A 19489-nucleotide genomic window follows, 5' to 3' on the forward strand; every position below is an offset into this window, starting at 1 on the left:
TTATTAATAAAATTTATAATAAATTATCGGGAAGTTTAAAATAAAAATTTTTGTTTTGATTTACGATCAACATCTTGCGTTACGACCCGGATGCAGTCATGTGTATCCGCTTGCGCGATTGTAAACAACCGAGAGCATTAGTAGCGTCAGTCGGAGCCCAGATACATGTGTTTGTGGATGTAATTTCGGTCATTGCAGTGATTTACCTATATATATATATATAATTCATTAAGACCATGCAAGCAAGACACATAATTGCTAAGGAAGGAAGGAAGAGAAGGTAAAGAAAGCGATCACAATCGAAACGAAGATGGAAATTGTGTGGAAATATGCAAGTGCTGTTCGTGTGACCAATGTCGTGCATTTGTACAGCATGTCGAAATCCATCATCTCGACAATTTTACAAAGAAAAGATTTGCATAAGGAGGTTCCTTCTAAACAATAACCACCTTCCGTTTCATTCTCCTCCTTCTGCCTTCCTGCAGCCCAAAGATGTCAAATTAAATGGTGAGTACAGTATGAAATTGTTGTTTCTAGAATAGAATGCCTTTTATTGTCACTATACACATCTACAATGAGATTAAAAGCAGCTCCTTCAGTGCAGAAAAAAGTTCTGTATAGGGCTTGTATGGTTTTTTTTTAGCCTTAGCATAACGCTGGATCTGTAGCCCCGCTTCTGCTTTCTTTCCCTCCTCCATCTGTGTCGTCTCCTAGACCCAACAACAATCCATGGAGAGCCCGCTGGTCTCGCTATGTTGTCTGGGATGTTCTGTGTGTGATGAAAAACACTCGAAACAGATGTCTGGCTCTGGATACCAATGTCTATAAGGTTCTGAGGGGTGTAGCGGATGTTCGCCGAACCGATCGTGCACAAACAAGGAGAAAAAAAAAGTACAAAAACAACAAAAAAGTGCACTGAAAAGGAGAGCCCTGAGCTGCTGCAACCATGCGCGCCTCCATGCTCCTAGCTTAATCTAGCCTACTTCTGGTAGGCTAGGCACTTTTTATAACTTTTTGGTTAGCACATTAGACATTAGAAAAATTATTGGTGTTTTGGTAAATTATGCACATTATACAACCCTTTTTATTATGAAAAGGTTAAGTAAGTGTTGCAGTGGGAGGTTCGCGAACGAATTAAGTTCGTATGTCAAGGGTTCACTGTATTGCGTATTTAAGTTAATCAAATTTATAACAAGTCTCCGGAAATCCACCCGCCGATGTACCGTATTTGCGTATATAGTTTCAACACAAAGTTTCATTTAACCAAACTTCTCCGCAATCACTTCCTGGTTTCCATCAAAAATGCCGGCAGTCTCAAAATTCTCGCCGATAAACATGATAAATATACCTGAAGAGACACTTTTAAGGAAATTTAGAAAATTTTGCTTGGAGAAGGGGGTCAGTTTAAATACCAGTCATCGGCAAATACATGTAATTTAGTAGGTAGAGAAGGGGGTCGGCTAATATACCAAGTCGGCTTGTATTCCGGGATCTACGGTACAACATTTAACTCCATAGTCATAAGCCAAAACATACTTTACAATATTTACCTACATTTCTTTCATTTTCAAAATCATAACAGATTTTGAAATATTGTCAAAGAATGTGCAACTTCAACTTAGGAATAAGGTGTATGTTTCAGCATTGCTGTATCTGGGATGTCAGTTAAAGTCTGCTGATATTTTAAGAAAATTGTCTTATATTGACCAGGAAAATGGTCACAGGTGGGTAGAGTAGCCAAAAATTGTACTCAAGTTAGAGTAGCGTTACTTCAAAATAATATTACTCAAGTAGAAGTAAAAAGTAGTCATCCAAAAAATTACTCAAGTAAGAGTAAAAAAGTATTTGGTGAAAACACTACAAGTACTGAGTAACTGTTTGAAAATAATAAAGATTTATTTTTTAGAAATGTTGTAATTAGACAAAAATATAAAATAATGTGCAAATTCTGCTATTTCCAAATTATAAAATAAAAAATGAGTAAAAATAAGTAACATCTTTACAAAATAAAGATGCACAAAATAGCACAAAGTTCCAAATCTCAGTTTTTCACAACAACGCTTTTGAAGCCAATACCTACAGTAGGTAACATGTATGTTTGAACAGTGTAAACTACTTACAGTGACAAGATATACTATACACTGACAGTATAATCTATATATATAATTCACTAAGGCAAGACAACCATGAAAAGCGGATTCACTAAGCCGCCGACAAGTGAGACACCTATGGCGCACACAGGAAGGAGCCAGGCCCACCAACTCCATGACCATTGGATTCGACGACAACTCGCAGGGCCAGGGCCACGGCCACCAACTCGGACACGACGACACAGAAAAAATGGCATCATTTATGTTCATCTGTCGTGGAGGCCACATGCAGTGCAGGTCAGGTTAATGTCATGTACCTCTGAGCTACGTTGACTGTTCATAGAGGCATGTTTCTCGTGGAGGTGAATCGCCATATGCAGTGTGTGAAACGGTTTGCGAGGGGTATCCCATGGGATCCTTAAAACAATCCTTTAAAACTTAGGTTAAAGCACAATGAAGGAATCAGTCTTTAAAAACCAATAAGCCCTGTGCCTCTGTTTCATTACCGTCTCACCTGCTTCACCAATGCAGGCCCTGCAACAGTCGAGACACTCTGTCAGCAGCTGACCTTCTCTGTGCCGGTTCACACAGAGGCAGCGCAAGAGAAAGCCGCGCCAGAGACAGACAGGGGCACACACACAGGCAGCTGGTGGGCGGCTCTCCGTGAGTTTCTCTTGCGAGCGGACACATAACCAGGCGGTGTGTATGCTTGAGAGCGAGGCTGGGCGCGCTTGCGACCGGGCACATGAGCAGGCAGTGTGTATGCTTGAGTGCGGGTGGGCGCGACAGGACCATCTAGGAAAAATCATGTCGCGGATGTGATTCGCTGTATGCAGTGTGTAAAACAGTTTGTCGCAGATGTGAATCGCTGTATGCGGCGTGTAGAACAGTTTGCGAGGGGTGTCCCTGTGTCTTTCCAGAAGTGTTCAACCATCAATAAAAAAATTATGCTGCGTTTGTTATGCCGCGGGTTCACTATTGTGTTGTATTTTGCTCTCTCCAGAGTTCCATCTTTTCATTCACTTACTGTTATATTCTCACACTAACCTGTTTTAGACAACCGTGTCTTTCCAGAAGTGTTTACCATTCAATAAATAATTATGCACGAGATTGAGCATGTGTCTAGGTGTGGGTAAGCCGCTGAACCCCATTCAGGCTGCAAACCGTGGAATTACCACTAAGTGCGACTCATACGCTCCCACTGTTTTCGTCCCTACCCTTTGTAAACACCCCCCCTCCCACACGTTGACTGTTAATAGAGGCATGTTTCTCACGGAGGTAAATCGCCATATGCAGCGTGTAAAACTGTTTGCGAGGGGTATCCCATGGGATCATTAAAACATTCCTTTACAACTGAGGTTAAAACACAATGAAGTGAGTAGTCTTTAAAAAACGAGTTTTCGGTTTCGACGCACGACCACGTGCAGCATAGCAAAGTGTTGTACACGCTACATACAGCAATTCACATCCGCGACAAACATGCGTCGTCTTAGATGCTCCTGCACTTTGTACACACCCCCCTCCCACCTCGCTATGCCGCACAGACGATTGTGTGTTGGTTCGTTCCGTGCATTGTTACAATGTTGCTTTTATTGCTGATTTATTACATTACCGATTTTGCAAATGTTACATTTTCTCCCTGTGCTTAAAAATGATTAAAAAACTGGCCTGATTATGCGGCGTATGGTATGCTGCGGGTTGGCTAGTACTGTATATTCACTTTGTGGTGTAGCGGGTCCGCGGCTTCCAAAAAAAAAAGGCAGTTTTAAATCCATAAAGCCATGTCATTCTCCAAGGGCACAATTGCACGACCGCGGAGAGTTAATGAGGTAGTTGGAATGAGTCTCACCTGCACGTGTGGGTGTGATTGTTCTCCATTGGCTTCCTGCGGCGTGTGATTAAAGCCTACGGAGATGGAAGTGTATATATACGGGTTGGAACAAAAAAAAAAAGAAGGGGGAATCAAAGAAAAGGAAAAAAGAAAAGAGGTTAAAAGACATGAAAGGCAGGCTTGGGAAGGACGATCTGGCCACCTGGAGGGAGTAAGCAGTGCGAGCTAGGGCCCCATGAAAGAGCGTTAGCTGTGGCGCTTTTGGGGCTAGTTTGCCCCACTGAACATTTGGGTGAAGTGTGGTGAGCAAGGCAGGTGCCCTCCCTAGGCTTCCGAGGTGCGACCACATGAGCGCGAAGGAAGATGGGAGGAGAGCCGAAAGAAGCTCGTGGCTGCCGAGTCTCCGCGAGCAATGGGTGAGCCGGGAAATATGAGAAGGAGGTGGGCCGAGATCAGGAGTTAGTCTGCATTTTAACCTTGGATTTTTAACAGATTTATTTATTGATTTTTTCATCCCCACATTTCACAATGATTTTTATGGATTTACAGTATATGTGTACTGTTTTTTTAGAACACTGCCCCATTGACACTTTTGTTGATTTTACTTTTGTTTTGACTGGTTTTAATAAAGGCACTTGAGCACTTTTTCCACCATCCTCTGTCCTCATTAGTTAATGATCCTCATATGTCAGCTCATCTCGGTCATAACTATTGACGGTATTAGTTCAGCAGACTCCCATGTGGGAAGAGGGAGTCTATAGGGGACTGGCATCGTCACACGCCTGATAGAAAATAACGTTACAACAAGGCAGCTTGTGCACATACAAGAAGTCTCACTTTACCATATGACTGTCTGTGTATGTTTGGTTAAAACATGCTTGTTCTTCATCCTGTGAAGTGATGGTTAATTTTCAGCAGGTGTTGGCTGTCAATGTTCTTGCAGTGAACATATGACCGTTTAGTAGTGAAGAGGAGCCCCACATGACTAAAAAGTCTCTCACAGGCTGCAGACGCAGGAAGTTTGTGTGTGGTCATGTGACTGCATGGCTACGTCTGATTGGTGAAACGGAGTCGTGATTATTGTTGCTACATCTGATTGGTGAAACAGTCATGCAGTAGATCCACTGACAACTTTTTTCTGGCAAAATATAGTGCATCTAATGTGTAAATTGAAAAAAATAACGAGTCGAGTGTTGCCCAATGTAGCGAGTAAGATTAGCATTTCTTCTTCAACAATGTACTCAAGTAAAAGTAAAAAGTATGATGCAGTAAAACTACTCTTAGTAGTACAATTTTTTTTAAAAAGTTACTCAAGTAAATGTAACGGAGTAAATGTAACTCATTACTACCCACCTCTGACAATGGTTAATACGTGGATGTATTATTTAAAGGAATCACATTAAGTTCAAATTAGATTTTGTATTACATTAGTTGTACAAACTGCATAATTAGTAAACTACAAACATGTAAGAATAGTTGAGTGGGGATCATGCAGAGTAAGTTAAGAATAAATGATTTGGGGAAAATGCATGAAAAGCACTAGTCCCTTCCTTTTAATTTTATACAGCTCAGATACAGATCTTAATTTATACTTCCACCATCATTATATCTTAATTCTGCTAAAAATAAAGACGTTGAAGTAGCTGCTTCGCTATAGCATTCAGTGTCATTTTCTCCCACGTTTGCATTGCTTGCATTTGGATACAATTAAGGGAGAAAGCGCCACAGAAAAAAGTGAGTTAAAAATAAAATTAATAAAGAAAGTTAAAGTTCTTAATGCTATGGAAAATATTTTAAAATCTCAATATCATACTAGCACAGTTTTCTGAATGCAAAAAAAAAAAACTAGGAAAAAAAAAGACTAAGTAGACAATTTGAAGTAAGACTGGACAACTGATTATAATAACACCTGCAGTGAAATTCACTGGAGTGAACTTCAAAACTACTGCAGTCAACAAAAGTAAGAGCAATTAATTAAATAAACAATACAGAAGTAATGTTATTACCTTAATCCATTACAGACCCCAACATCAAAACCTCATTAATAAGTATGTGGGTACTCGCAGAAAAGGGGAGTTTTCTGATAACTTCTCTATAATGGTGAGGGACCCCACAAAAATCAATGAAGCTGAGGAGCTGGTTTCAAAGAACTCAGCAACAAGCACTAAATAAAAATTCTCTACATATTTTTTGTACTAATGACTCACATTCTGATGCCCCTGGTCTCTAGTAATATTTATATGTTGAAAATGAAATCACCATTAACAGTCAGGCAAAGTGTTATTTTTCCTTCAATGTCCAAAAAAAAAAATCAATTTTGAGTTGTATGTGTTGATTTGAGCTTGAAGGTGGGTATGAAATGAAATAAAAAAACATTCAATTTTTCTGAAAGCATGTATAAAGAAATTTAGAATGGATAAACAAAACCCCCATGTACTATAAACTACAATAGTTTTTAAAGCTCCCACCTAGTATAAACTTTAATGGACAAGTCCGAACAAAAGGAAACCAAAAAGAAAAGGCATGGTCATTTATCGTCTCAGATACATTTCCCAAAAACAAATGAGATATATACAGGTAAAATTCCGTTATAACAAACTCCCAGGGACCTCAAAAAATATTTAGTTGTAACGAAAATTTAGTTGTAATGAGATTCTGTATTTGTTACTATAGTGCTTTCTTTAACTTGTGTCCAGTCGTTTTCAATCACTTCAATAGCTTCTTTCGAGTTAATTTTAATCTCCTCCTGCCTACAAGTTATGCTGACAAGAATTTTTCTCAGCATTTCTTTGCCATAATACACTTTCAGGGTGTGAATGATGCCCAAATCCAATGGCTGAAGCACTGCTGTGTAATTGGGTGGGAGGAATTCAACACAAACATCATCTAACTGTAAAAACATGTTGTGTTCAGCACAGTTATCGATCAGAAGCCAAATCATCCTTTTCTTCTTCATATTGTGAGGTTTCTGAAGCGTAATTGCAGTGTCTGTGAAAGATTGTTGGTCCGTTGCTTGGGCAGAGCAATAGCAGGCTCACAGCGGAGCAGTGAAGCACCAAAGAAGCAAAGTTTGGCGTCGCACTATAACTCCCTGTCTTGCACCCTAAAACACGAGTCTTAGTCTCTGTACTTTAGCAAAACCAGCTAAATTCCGCCTGAATACAGGAACAGCACAGTTATTTATTGAAGTGTGATCTGCCACTCTGCTATACACAAACACAGTAGTCAAGCATGGTCGTGGCCATGTCAGTGACCAAGTAATCCTGTTATCTGCCTTTACAATGTATGTGCTCCTATCCTAACCTTGCATCACCCATCCGATCTTTTCTGTTTACTTTGGCAGAGACACGCAACATAGCTGTGAGCCTGCTATTGCCCCATACAGATGCAGAGATCGCACTTCGGCTTACTGTCTTGTTGGGGGAGGTCCCAAGAGAGTTTACAAACCTCACAATTTCTTGAATGAGTGCCGCATTAATAGGAATGTTTCTTGAACGAGCATCACTTAACCACATACAAACTGCTTTTTCGACGTCTTGAAATGCAGTAGTTCACATACGTTTGCAACCCGAGATTTTTCTTCTTTTTTTGCTGTCTTTCAAGAAAGTTGACAGTGTTGATGCTAAAATTCTGAATTCATAGGCAACGTCTTTTCTTTTTGCCTCAATCAAGACCTGCAAAAAATGAGTTTTTTTTTTTCCTAATATGTACTGTTACCATTTTTTCGTGTTTGCCGTTTCTATAGGAGGGTGACAATGAGTTAAATTCCAATGGATGTTTTTCAAATGTTGATAAGCAATAAGCAAAAGGTATCACTGAAAACCGCAGGAAACAAAAAAGGCAAAAAAAAAAAAAAAACAATATAAGGAAAGTTCAAAGAAAGAAAAAAAATTACTGTGTTTCTGTTTGGGGATCATTGTGCACATCTGAGCTGCAACCACAAAACTAACCGCTCTGCGGATGATTCATTCAGGCATTTTGAATGTCTTTTGTGCACTTCATTGTAATGAAAGTATCTGTGAAATGTACTTCGTAGTAAAGAGATTTCTATAGACTTGTGTCATATGGGGAAGATGTCGGGACCCTAAAAATACTCCGTTGTTATGAAAATTTCATTGTAAAGATATTCGTTATAACGGAATTTTTACCTGTATGTGGTTTTCAAAACTCCACAGTTAGTGCTGGAGTTAATTCTGCCTTATTTAGGTAGGCGTAATCTTTCTTTTTTCCTTATATTTTCTCCAAATTCTGTTAATTTTCCCACTGAAACAAATTTATGATGTGCAATGATAATTACACTCTATTAAGCATACTTTTTATCTGCCCTTTTTTTGTTGAATTGCAAGTTTGTCAAACTTTTCTTCAAGGCATTTCTTCAAGTGACTGCTTTAAATTCACTTCTCAAGTTTTTTTTGGAAACCCTGTACAACCCCTATATACACTGGGTAGTTATTCACTTCAGTATTTCAAACTGTGCCTTGATTATCAGGAAACCTCCTTTCAACCTTTAAATTGACAAGAAGCCACCCCTCTCCGGAGAACATTTCTTAAAAGTGCTCAATTCCATTAATGCTCCACAAAAAAATATTTTATATACTATTGCTATATTCTAGAACTGTAACTTTTAGGCCAAATTAATAAGGTCAGATTTCTGTGACAGCACAATGTGGACAATATTGAAATGTCAGTGTATTACCCTATTTTCACAATATAAAACAGTACATTTCATTTTAGGGGTGTGCACATATGTGAAAAGCACTTACTGTCTTTACTATGTCTGTCTGTGTGACTGTCGGCAAAATTCACTAAACTAATTCACAGCAGCAAACCTCTCCTGCTTCTTGAAATCACAGCGGGTAAATTACCTTATGCTAATAACAGTTAAAGTAAAAAGAGCTAGCCATGTAAAAATTTATTAAAAAGGAAACAAGTTCCTTTGGCATGGCTTAGTGTATATAGTAAATACATCCGTATTCCTGCTTTCTGCAATACTAAAAACAACCTCATGGATGCATTGTCTGCACATTACAATGATTCAATATTTCTCCAACACTATAATTTATTATCAAACTGATGTGCTATCAAATTCAGATGCAGCCAACAGCTTCAGACATTTTTTAATGTCCATCAAGTAATTTCAAATATTGTTTAAGAAATTTGAACTAAAACTAGCTAGAGACCTTGCATAACCAACAACTTACAATAGGACATCAATCAATGAAAATGTTTTCATCACTTGAGTTGGAATCTCTAAAAACTTTTTCAGCCCCCACAAGCCTATTTGGTTCTTTCTGCCAATTTTTACAAAAATATCAGAATCTTTAAACACTGTGATTATTTCAAAGCTCCTATGTGAAAGGGTACTTTCACAATTAGAAGATGAAAAATCACAACTGTTCATCGTTAAGGAGTGCTCAGAATTCTACTGCCCCAGTCCTTGTGGGTTATTTTTGAACAGCTTTTAAATTAACACCGTTACTAAAAAAAAAAAAAAAGCTTCTCTTCTTTTCCAAATTTGCATTACACATTCATACCTGTTTTATATTTTTCAAATATAAAAACCATGAAGAATAACTATTAACACCAAATAAGTGATATCAAAAATCAGTAGTTTTTTGCTATAAAATATATTACAGAAAAAAATATTGTCCCACATTCTTCTAAAAAATAGAATATTTATATAATTCAGTCTTTACTTCTATGCACATTGTGGGTGGATGGAAGAAAGATTCTTAGCTCCTGCAAAGTGTTTGGGCGACAAACAGATCGCCTCCTTTATTCTTGTAACGTGCAAAGTAAATAGGCGATCGTTGACGCCGAAATAAACTAAAACTGCTTCAAGGTTCGGGTCCAAATGAGAGGTCAACATTAAGAGGTGTCTCCGTTTTTTATATCAGTCTCGCCTGAGGGGGCATGGTTTATTACCCTCAAGGGGCATCTTCTCTGGGCTGAAGAAGAAAGAGACAAGTCAGTGTGCGGCAGCCCGGTAAGGTATTACATACCTTGGATGAGTCTTTGTGGTGACACTCAGATGTACGTGCGAGACAATATCTTATGTATTAAGATGTACATTTGTTATTTTATTGTGTGGAAGCATAGCATAATTTGATTTCCTTTGAATTATACACAGCCATATTCTATATTCTTTCCTTTAAATAAATTACATTACCATTGTCTCTCAAGAAATCAGGACTGTCATCATCTTTATGCATTTTGCACAGTTCTTTACTAGTTCATATACATATTGCTCACACCGTTTTCCCTCACCCCCTCCCCCAAAAAAAAGGGGTAAGAGTATAGGGAGTAGGGAGTATAGGGAAATAGCGCCACTTAAAAATTATCGAGATCTTCAAATAAAGCCAACAAAATCAACAAGCTAATTAAAATGGAAGGCTTGGTTATGGGGCACACATTTTGTCCCCTTGAAGCTAGTATTAAAGGAGAGAATTAAAATGCAAAACTGGGTACCATTATGAACAATGATACACATCCTCTCTCTGAATCTCCAACACCTGAATATTGTCAGCCAATGAATTATTCATTAGAAGTATGTCAAGAAACACCACGAATACGCCTGCATAACGCCTCTCTGTGATTTTGATTGACAAGTCATAAGCTCTTTCTATTTAAATTGTCTTTTTTTTTTTAGTCATTATAGTGTGTGTTCCGGCCACATTGTGTTTAAGTGTATATATTATAGTTAATTATATGGCATCTGTAAAAAAAAAAACTTTCCCCTGTGGAAAAATAAAGTTCTTTTTATCTACCTATCTAAACATTGTAGTCAATAGAAACAGTAAAACAGAAACAATTTATGCAGTTTATGCATCTTAAACATACTAGTTAACACCAGAAATGGCAAACATGCTCCTCGGCATTTGTCAGTAGGCAGTCTGCTTCAACATGACCTTGAACATTTTGTTTCAACATGACCTTGTAAAGTACTCTGTCTTACAGAATGAAATGTTTTCAAACAAATGATAAAAGCAGAACTACAGATAAAAATTCACATCAAGGAGCCAACAGCTCCTAAAAGAAAATTAGTAGCCAATAGCTTTGACTTAGGTACCAAATGATCATATATGTAAAACATGAATCTTTCAGTCAGTCTCTTCCCTTTCTAGCCTCCATGTACGTGTGCCTAATTCTTTTCCTTCTCAGTACAAATGAATGTCATAACTTTCAAACAATGTACAGACATTAAGAACCGTGTATTTTATTCTGGCTCAGAGTCTGTGTAACTGAATGTCAGTGTCAGAGGGCCATCCAGTGTAACTTAGTGTTCTTTTCATCTTGTTTGAGATTAGCCAACAACCTTTTAAAATACATTTAGAAGAATATTAGCTGTCCAGTGTTCATTTTGTAAGCAAAAGACATAGGGCACACAGTTCTACAGCTCTGCTCCTTCTAGAGAAATAAGTATGCCTTCCAGTGGATATGACAGAAGAGCACAGTTAAGAAAAAAAGTGACAATAGATTCATTTTAAATAGGATTAGCTCAATTTTTGCTGTCCAGTGTTCATTTGGAAACAGAAGAGCATTTCAACAACAATGGCTCAGCTGTGGAAAGTGGATGGGATGGAGAGGCACATCAAAAACGAGATGGATACAGAAGACTTTCTACTGTCTTTTAAAATACACTTTGAAACTTTTTAGCTATACAGTGTTCATTTTGAAAGCAGCTTACAGTAGCACAAATTTCTACAGAAAAGGTTCAGATGTAGAAATAATTGTCCCCTCAGGCGGATGGGATGGAGAGGCACTGCAAATATGAACATACTATCTGATATGCTTATTAAAGACACTGTGTTCATTTTGCACGGGGGCACAGCAGATAAAGATTACAACTGTATTCTTTATATTATTTTTTTTTTAATGTAATCAGTTTTAATCTGACATGATCAGCTGTGCATGTAGATATATGTGATTTCCATGATGCAGAGAACACAAACATAATCACAGAATTAACACAAACAATGGATTTTAGATTTAATAAATTGAAATGTGCAAAATTTAGGGACTGAAGGGATAACTGTTAAAAAAACATTCCCAAATCAGCAAATGTTCATCCAGATAATATTTTCTAGTTTGTTGTTTTTCAAGCGAATGCAGTTCTTTGTAGAAATTCAATCTTGCCTCTATCAGTTTGTGAGCATGTTTCTGTATGTTTGTTTAAGGCACACATGCTACCTCGCTGCATGAGACAGGTGGAAATGTTAAAGCGGGCAGTATCATATACCCCAACTTCATCCAAAAAACACAAAGATTAACTGCAAAATTAAGGGCATAACCATATCCCAGGAACTTTTACAAATCTGGACAACAACTTTTCTGCAAGTTTTTCCAGCATATCATAGACTGGACACAAAAAGGTACTTGCAATGACCATATCAAGTCTAAAACCCATCTGAAGAACAAGGAGAAATTAAGATCAATGAGTGTTCCCTTTCAGGAAACAATAGAGGAAACAACAAAATCGTCAGATGCAAGACACCATTTTGTGGAGGACTTTGCGACCATGTGTACAGAGTCAGACATACTGCTCAGAAAAATGACAAATGTGTGTCCTTTCTTTATTAAACACTGTAAGGCAGAAAATGACAGCAGTCTTTGTCAAGCTCATGTGCCACGTGTCTTTGAACAATGTATGGATGCAATTCTTCGAAAGATTCATGGCGAGAAATATTTATGTTGTTCTTGATGAAACCACTGATAGCCGATGCAACAGCATTCTCAACACAGTGATAGGTGAATAAACATTTGGCTGTATGGTAATTCTTTTATGCAGGCAGTTCTAATTGCACAGGATGTATTTACTATAAGTCATTGAACTGATTAAATTAAATTTAACCAGTCTTTCCCGTGGCAAAATGTTATTGGTGAACGGCATTGGTTTTTAATAAGTTCCCTTTTGAAAATTAACATTTCTGGATTTAATAAACATTTTGCGAGGCATGCAAGGTCCTCATTTGACTCTTCCATTATAAACACGGCATCTACAAACCTGGGTGGAAGAGCATACTTCACCTGAAATGCAACGAGCCCTTGAAAGCAGGTCTCTTTTTTTTCCCCCTGTTTAATTCCCAGATTTACCATCTTCCAGATTAGTTAGCTTTTGCTTTGTAATTAATTATTTTAAGATATATCCTGTGGAAATGGTTTTTTTGGTCCTAAACAAGAGATCACATCTAGCAGGAGGTTAAAGTGGCTTGTTGGCTTCCTTAGCCACCGTCAAGAAAGACTACGGGGAGGGAATTCTATTCAGTACTAATGAAAAACACAAGAGTTCCCTACTTGAATATCACAATCAAAACGGCCTGTACTGTCCAAGAGGCTACAGCAGTGTCACTAGGGCCAAGTATGCAAGAAATTATAGTTTCAAATAATAAAGCTGCTTGTGACCCTGAATCAGAAAAATCACAATCAGAAAACATATGAACAAGTGGACCGAATTACCAGTATCTAAACGAAGCATTAAGTATTTTGTATCATGATGAATATATATATATATTTATTTTATAGTAAAACAATCATAATTGTTAGGCACTTGAAAAACACAATGCATTAAAAAACATCAGTAATCGTTCTATTAGAGATCTTTCCCTAAAAATCCCACATAAAGGAGTTTAGGGTTTCTCAGATTTAAACGAGAGGGGAACATCACTTTGATGATCTTTGCTTCTATCATTTTTTTGCCTTTTTTAGTTCGGAAGTTAGTACCTGCCTATAGTAAAAAAAAAAAAAGTTAGATGCTGAAACTAATTAAATCCTCTGGATTAATTATTTTAATCCGTTAATTGAAAAAATTGAAAAATTAATTTTCCATTTATAGAAGGGAACAAACAGATTCTGGGGTCATTAAATTCCTGGCCCTCCTAAGAATATAGTTACTTGAACTACATTGTACTACACTGAATTAAAACATTTAAAGCAGAAACTGCAAATGGAGAACCATATACCGAACTAGCAGAAAGATAAACCAACCACACATGATAAAGTATTAAATATTGTGCTTTTTACTCTACATACCAAAAGCAAACACTTACCTTTCTTAGACATGATTACTATGAATATACTGTAGGTGGCAGCTGGAATTTTTGCAACTAGTACTATACCCAGGATGAATCTTTTCCTTTTAAACATATTTCTATTTGCTCTCACTTTCTCTCTCCATTTCTGTATTCAAAAATACCAGACAGACAAATATGTGAATGTTTTTAATTGTGACAAGTGAAATCTGCTTCGATAGGAATGTCCTTGCATCTATAGCTATCACGTTAGCCAATAATGCAGATTTGAATGTACATATTAAAAAGAAAAAATGTGCACATTGCAATATACATATTCAAAATGATGTTACTATCTGGTATGTTCCACTAGCAAGAATGCCATTAATGTCATTTTTATTCTCATTTTACAACTTTATACCATTTTTCACCATGGGAGCAGGAATGGGATAATACTTTTAGAGTGCAGAATAAAAAGCCAGTTATGTGCTGCTTTGTAGTTACAGTAGTTCAACTTTAGAGATAGAAGGGGAAGTTACTGGTTGAAAAAGCTGTCCCAAAACAGTTTATGAAGGACTGTGTTTTCAGGAGCAGCAGACAGCAGAAGGCTGTCCATTTTGCTAATCCAGTTATAAATGCAAAAAGGCTGCTCCTGAAAACTAACGCCACTTTGTTTTGTTGGTCAGGCTTAACATAATGATAGAATTAACTTGTGTCAAAGTAAATCCCTGTCCTTGTACATTTGCTATTTTTTTGCATGTCATTTAATACATTTGAATTACAGTTGACAATTTAAATTTGATTTAGCAGCACTAACTTCCTGCAGTAAAGCAGTCATACATACAAATCAACAACTCCATTACCTTATTTTTAACTAAAGTTTTAATCAAACAAAGTAGCAATCATAAAACAAACAGCAACAAAAGTGAACAGCCCAGTAAACTGACACCTGTGTATTTATACATTGTTGTATATGCTTCTGCAATGTTAAACTCCAAGGTTTCCACAAAAGGCCAGTTTAACAAATCTAAAATGACATAATTTAACTTGGTGTTCAATTAAAAACAACAAACAAAAAAGAGAGATGGATGTCTGTCTTATGATCTGTTCTAGTGGTGCCATATATACAGATATTTTCTTAACCGAGTTCCTTACAATCTGCTAATGAGTGAGAGATATTATTTATGTAAGAATATACTCAAGCAATTCTTTTATGGAAAGTGACTTCCCACTCGCCATACTAAAACTGTTCACATTTTCTACAACTGAAGCAATGTCTCCTTCAGGGACTTACTTACAGCTACAGAACAAGTGGTAAGCACAGAAATGGCAACCATTCAGTTTTCATTTCAATGACTTTTCCATTTAGTTACACAACCATCCATTTTCTGAACCAGTCTGTTCCATTATAAGGGTACAGAGAGACAGAGTCCCTTCTGACATACTTACAGGAAAGGCTGAGACCAATCATGACAGGATGCCAATTCACCTCTAGATACTTTTACACAAACACACTCACTCACAGTGTATCAGTTAAAATTTGCCAAACAGCTCAACACACAAGTCTTTAGATGTGCCACCCAGATGGGGGAGAAAAAAAAAAAATCACACAGACCCTTCAAATATGCAGAACCTTCACACAGTAACTGAAGAAAGATCAGAAGCAGCAGTATTAACTACCATGCAAATGTGCTAACCCCACACTACCATTAAAAATATATATAAATATCAGTTTCTGAAGATTGGGATCTTTCTTATTTATCCATTCTTCTATTACTTAAAATTTGCCAGCTACCACATTGTTATAACAGTAAGATTCTCAACAACTCAGTTTCTATAAAGGAGTTTTTATTGTAGGACCGTGGCTTTCAGTTTATCAGTTTCAAGTAGCTGCCTGCTTTAAAGTGAATTCTTTAAATAGACTGATAAATGTCTAACCAGTCTAAAAAACTGAGAAAAGAAACAGGTGGGTCTCAATCAAGGGTGCTTACATTTTGTTTTTGTTCCAAACCAATTATTTAATTAGAAGCAAATCCTTACAGGTAAGAGAAGTTATTTAATTTTATAATTAGTAATTCTCAGCAACTCCCTTTTCTCTCTACTTGAATTTCCAAGTACTTTATTCAAACATATATTGCATTGTGAACACACAACTGTAAACGGGACCAAATAAGGCTGTGTCCACACTACTAATGTTTTTCTTTAAAAATGAAATCATCTTTCTCCTTTTTTACCTTCTGTCCACATAACTTGGTGTTTTTAACACCAAATAATGGAGACTTTTGAAACAGCCCTTCAGAGCCATACATCACTGGACTTACCGACTCAGCATTACCATGTAGACTTTTGAAAACACAGGCATCTGATTTGTTATCATGAAGACATTCCCTGACTAGATCCTGCCCTTTACAGCATCTCTTTCCCTGCTTGGTCACACTTCACGAAAGAAAAACACATTCCAGCACTGCGGATATTGAACAGTTACTTTCAATTGCACTTGTTGTGTTGCTCAGCTATAGGCAACTAAATTTTGTTTTGTACAGTCTGAGCACTGCATACATACACAACAAATAATTTACTGGTCACTACAGTTTAGCAATATATCCCATGCTTGCTGGTGTTACAAATCCTTTAAGGATTTTTCCGCTGATCTGAGTATGCCCAGTGTAGATGAACGTCATATATGTTTTCAGTTGTTTTGGTGTAGACCACGGGTATCGAACTCCGGTCCTGGAGGGCTGCAGTGGGTGCAAGATTTCATTCTAACCACCTTCTTCATTAGAGACCAGTTTTTGTTGCTAATTAACTTCTTTTGCCGTAGTTTTAATTAGCTTGACTCAGGCCCCTTAGTTGTTTCTTTTTCCTTAATTAGCAGCCAAACAATAATGAGACACAAAACTAGCCGCCACCTGACCAGCTCACACAATATCTGAAAGTAAAGAACGGTGAAGGTCTCGGGAAGGTTAACCTCTCAGGTCACCAAAACATTTTGATGGTGTTCTTAGAAAAAAACAGAAAAATCAACAGTTTTGGAAATGTCTGCTGTGGCAGAATGAGAGCAGGAACAAGCCATGGAATTAAATAATGGGTTTAATTAACAACAACAATCAGCTTCTCATTAAGAGATCGGAGTGAAGTTGGTTGGAGCTTGAAATCCCAATTTAGCAGGTCATCTGTTGAATCGATTCATGTCTCATTTCTGTTTGGCGGTCATTTAATAAAGAAAAGAATTAATTCAGACTACTGAACCCTTGCAAACAGTGCTATTAAAATGAGGGAAAAAGTAGTTAATTAGCAGTGAAAACTGGTCACTGTTTAGGAGGCGAGTTACAATGAAAACCTGCAGCCATTGCGGCCCTGCAGGCCCAGAGTTTAACACCCCTGGTGTAGACTGTGATACTTTCATAAATGTAAAAATGCTAGTGTGGATGAATATCGCTTTCACTTAAAAATGCCATTTTTAAATGAAAACAGAGTAGTGTGTATGTTGCCCAAAATATGAAATGCTTCTTACTTTATAATCTCATTATTAATTAGCAGCTGGTTAAGAAAACAAGAAGCAATTAAAAAGTGAATGAAGATTTTAAATGAAAACAAGCCATTAAGGGTTGGAAATCTTAACAACTGAGTCAGCAAAGATGTTGCCTGAACAATAACTGCTTCGGCAGTAAAGAACAGCTAATTCAAAAACTGGATTGAATTGGGACAAAAAGCTGGAGCCAACTGTGGCCCTCCTGGTCTACATGTAAATTAATACCAATTTCCGCAATTGTAACTGGTTGAAAAAAATGACACCATCATCTTTATTATACTCCATGCAATCTTTAAATTTTAAGCTTAGAAACTATAACAAGTGGAACAAATAAGGCATTGTATACAGAGACCATTGACTCCATGTTATTAGCAACTGTATGTTAAACATCCTTGTTACTGTTATACAGTATATTTGGGTGACACCTACAATAAACTCTTAAACTTACAAAATTCCATTATTTGCATTTTAATCATGGGAACACAAGCAGAGACAGGAATTTAAAGTGTAGCATTCCAGCTGAAAGTCATTGTTTTTCCTAATGCTTTCCTCTGTCAAACGGCTCAAGTTACACACTAAACCGTTTAAGATTTGACAGTTTATTATTCGAGTTTCTTGGACATTCCTGGTTTAGATTCCGATAGGGATAATTAGTGAAGTACAGAAAAGTGCGCAAATGACAATGCATGCCTAAGGGGAGCCACACTGATTCGTGGTTCCTCTAAAAGACACAAATTTACTGCCCACATCCTTTTCAACAGCATTTAATTTTCAAGACTGGAGCCATAAAGAAATAAACTGGCAAAGTACAGCATTATTGACTACTATGAGCCAATTAAAATGGACGATTGACCTGTTAACTCGAGAGCGGTTTAAAACAAATTGTTCCTCACAAAAAAAGATGCTGTGAATCAACACATTAACGGGTATGTAATTCACACTACTTGCCGAGAAAGGAAATCACGCCCCACTGGCAGCATTTGGGCTCCACTTAGTAAAGTGGGTGGAATAAACCCCAAAAGCGATAAGGGCGCAGGCAGGGCCAAGATTATAAATACCTGCCGCAGAGTTAAAAAATTAACTTTAACAATCTGCACGAACGTTAAAAGTAATACTATAAGGCTATACATTCATGAAAATAAATGTTTCGATTGTCTTGTCGGTGGAGAACGAGAAATTTTGTCTGTTTAACCACAATTATTAAGGCTACACAAGAATAAAAGAAAGAAGCATGGTATACCCTAACAATTGAAATGCATCACGAAACACCTCAAACATAACCGATTGGGAGCTACGGCCCCTCAGTCGCAAGCGAGTTTATGCGCATCCCGCTTCCCCCCGAATGACTCACAGCGACTTTGTAACCTCCACCCTGTTAAGGATTTCAACCTCACCGAAAACATGGATTAACACAATAGTAGATACTCAAAAGGACGTTAACAGACCGTCACTAATTACACCGCTACTTCGAAAAAGCTGAGCCGCGGGGCACGGAGAATCAGCGCCGCTTTCCCAAACTCGTTAAATCAGGAGTGCGAGAAAAGTAAAACGTGATCAGAAGAAATTTCCTACCGCTGCCAAATCCCAGTAATCTGAAGATGTCCCTGGTGATTCTCATTGGAACATTCATTCGGCATTATTGATGCAAAGGCCACTAAATAAAAATAAACATTACTTTTAAAATAGAAAAAGAATCCCTAAACAAAGTGCTGTGTGGGAATCTCAGCGCTCTCAAACGCTTCCTCACTGCGCATGACGTCATCATGCCCGCTCCACCCTCTTTCATACATTTTTAAAGGAACCGCGGAAGGATGGAAACGCATATTTGTGCGTTGAAGTGTTGCGTTAACTTCCTTTCAACCTTAAAGTCTGTTTTTCTCATCTGTTGCCTGTGGGGTACGGAAAAACCTAGAGGAATGTTGTGTTTTGTTTTTGTTATCAATGTTATCGTTTTTTTTTGTGGTTAAAAACAACGTAATTACAAGTCTTTCGCAGTTTATTTGCAATGCAACCCAGTCCATTTCTTATG

The 19489-nt window shown here is 37.4% G+C and overlaps 1 protein-coding gene across 2 annotated transcripts in view; it reads right to left on the reverse strand.

Moving 5' to 3' along the window:
* zgc:123010 (uncharacterized protein LOC641500 homolog) overlaps window positions 1–19220 on the reverse strand; it is a 76073-nt gene extending 56853 nt beyond the window's left edge. The window contains exon 1 of one of the 2 annotated variants that reach the window (XM_039774579.1): window positions 18812–18896. In XM_039774579.1, coding sequence (XP_039630513.1) covers window positions 18812–18863 — 52 coding nt within the window. In that variant the 5' untranslated portion in view covers window positions 18864–18896. Of the gene's footprint in view, window positions 1–18811; window positions 18897–19032 lie in introns of those variants that run through there. The other variant, XM_039774570.1, reaches the window with a different exon arrangement.
* Window positions 19221–19489: the final 269 nt, after the last annotated feature.

The sequence above is a fragment of the Polypterus senegalus genome, chromosome 1 (assembly GCF_016835505.1).
Source record: "Polypterus senegalus isolate Bchr_013 chromosome 1, ASM1683550v1, whole genome shotgun sequence".
NCBI classification, from domain to species: Eukaryota; Metazoa; Chordata; class Cladistia; order Polypteriformes; family Polypteridae; genus Polypterus; species Polypterus senegalus.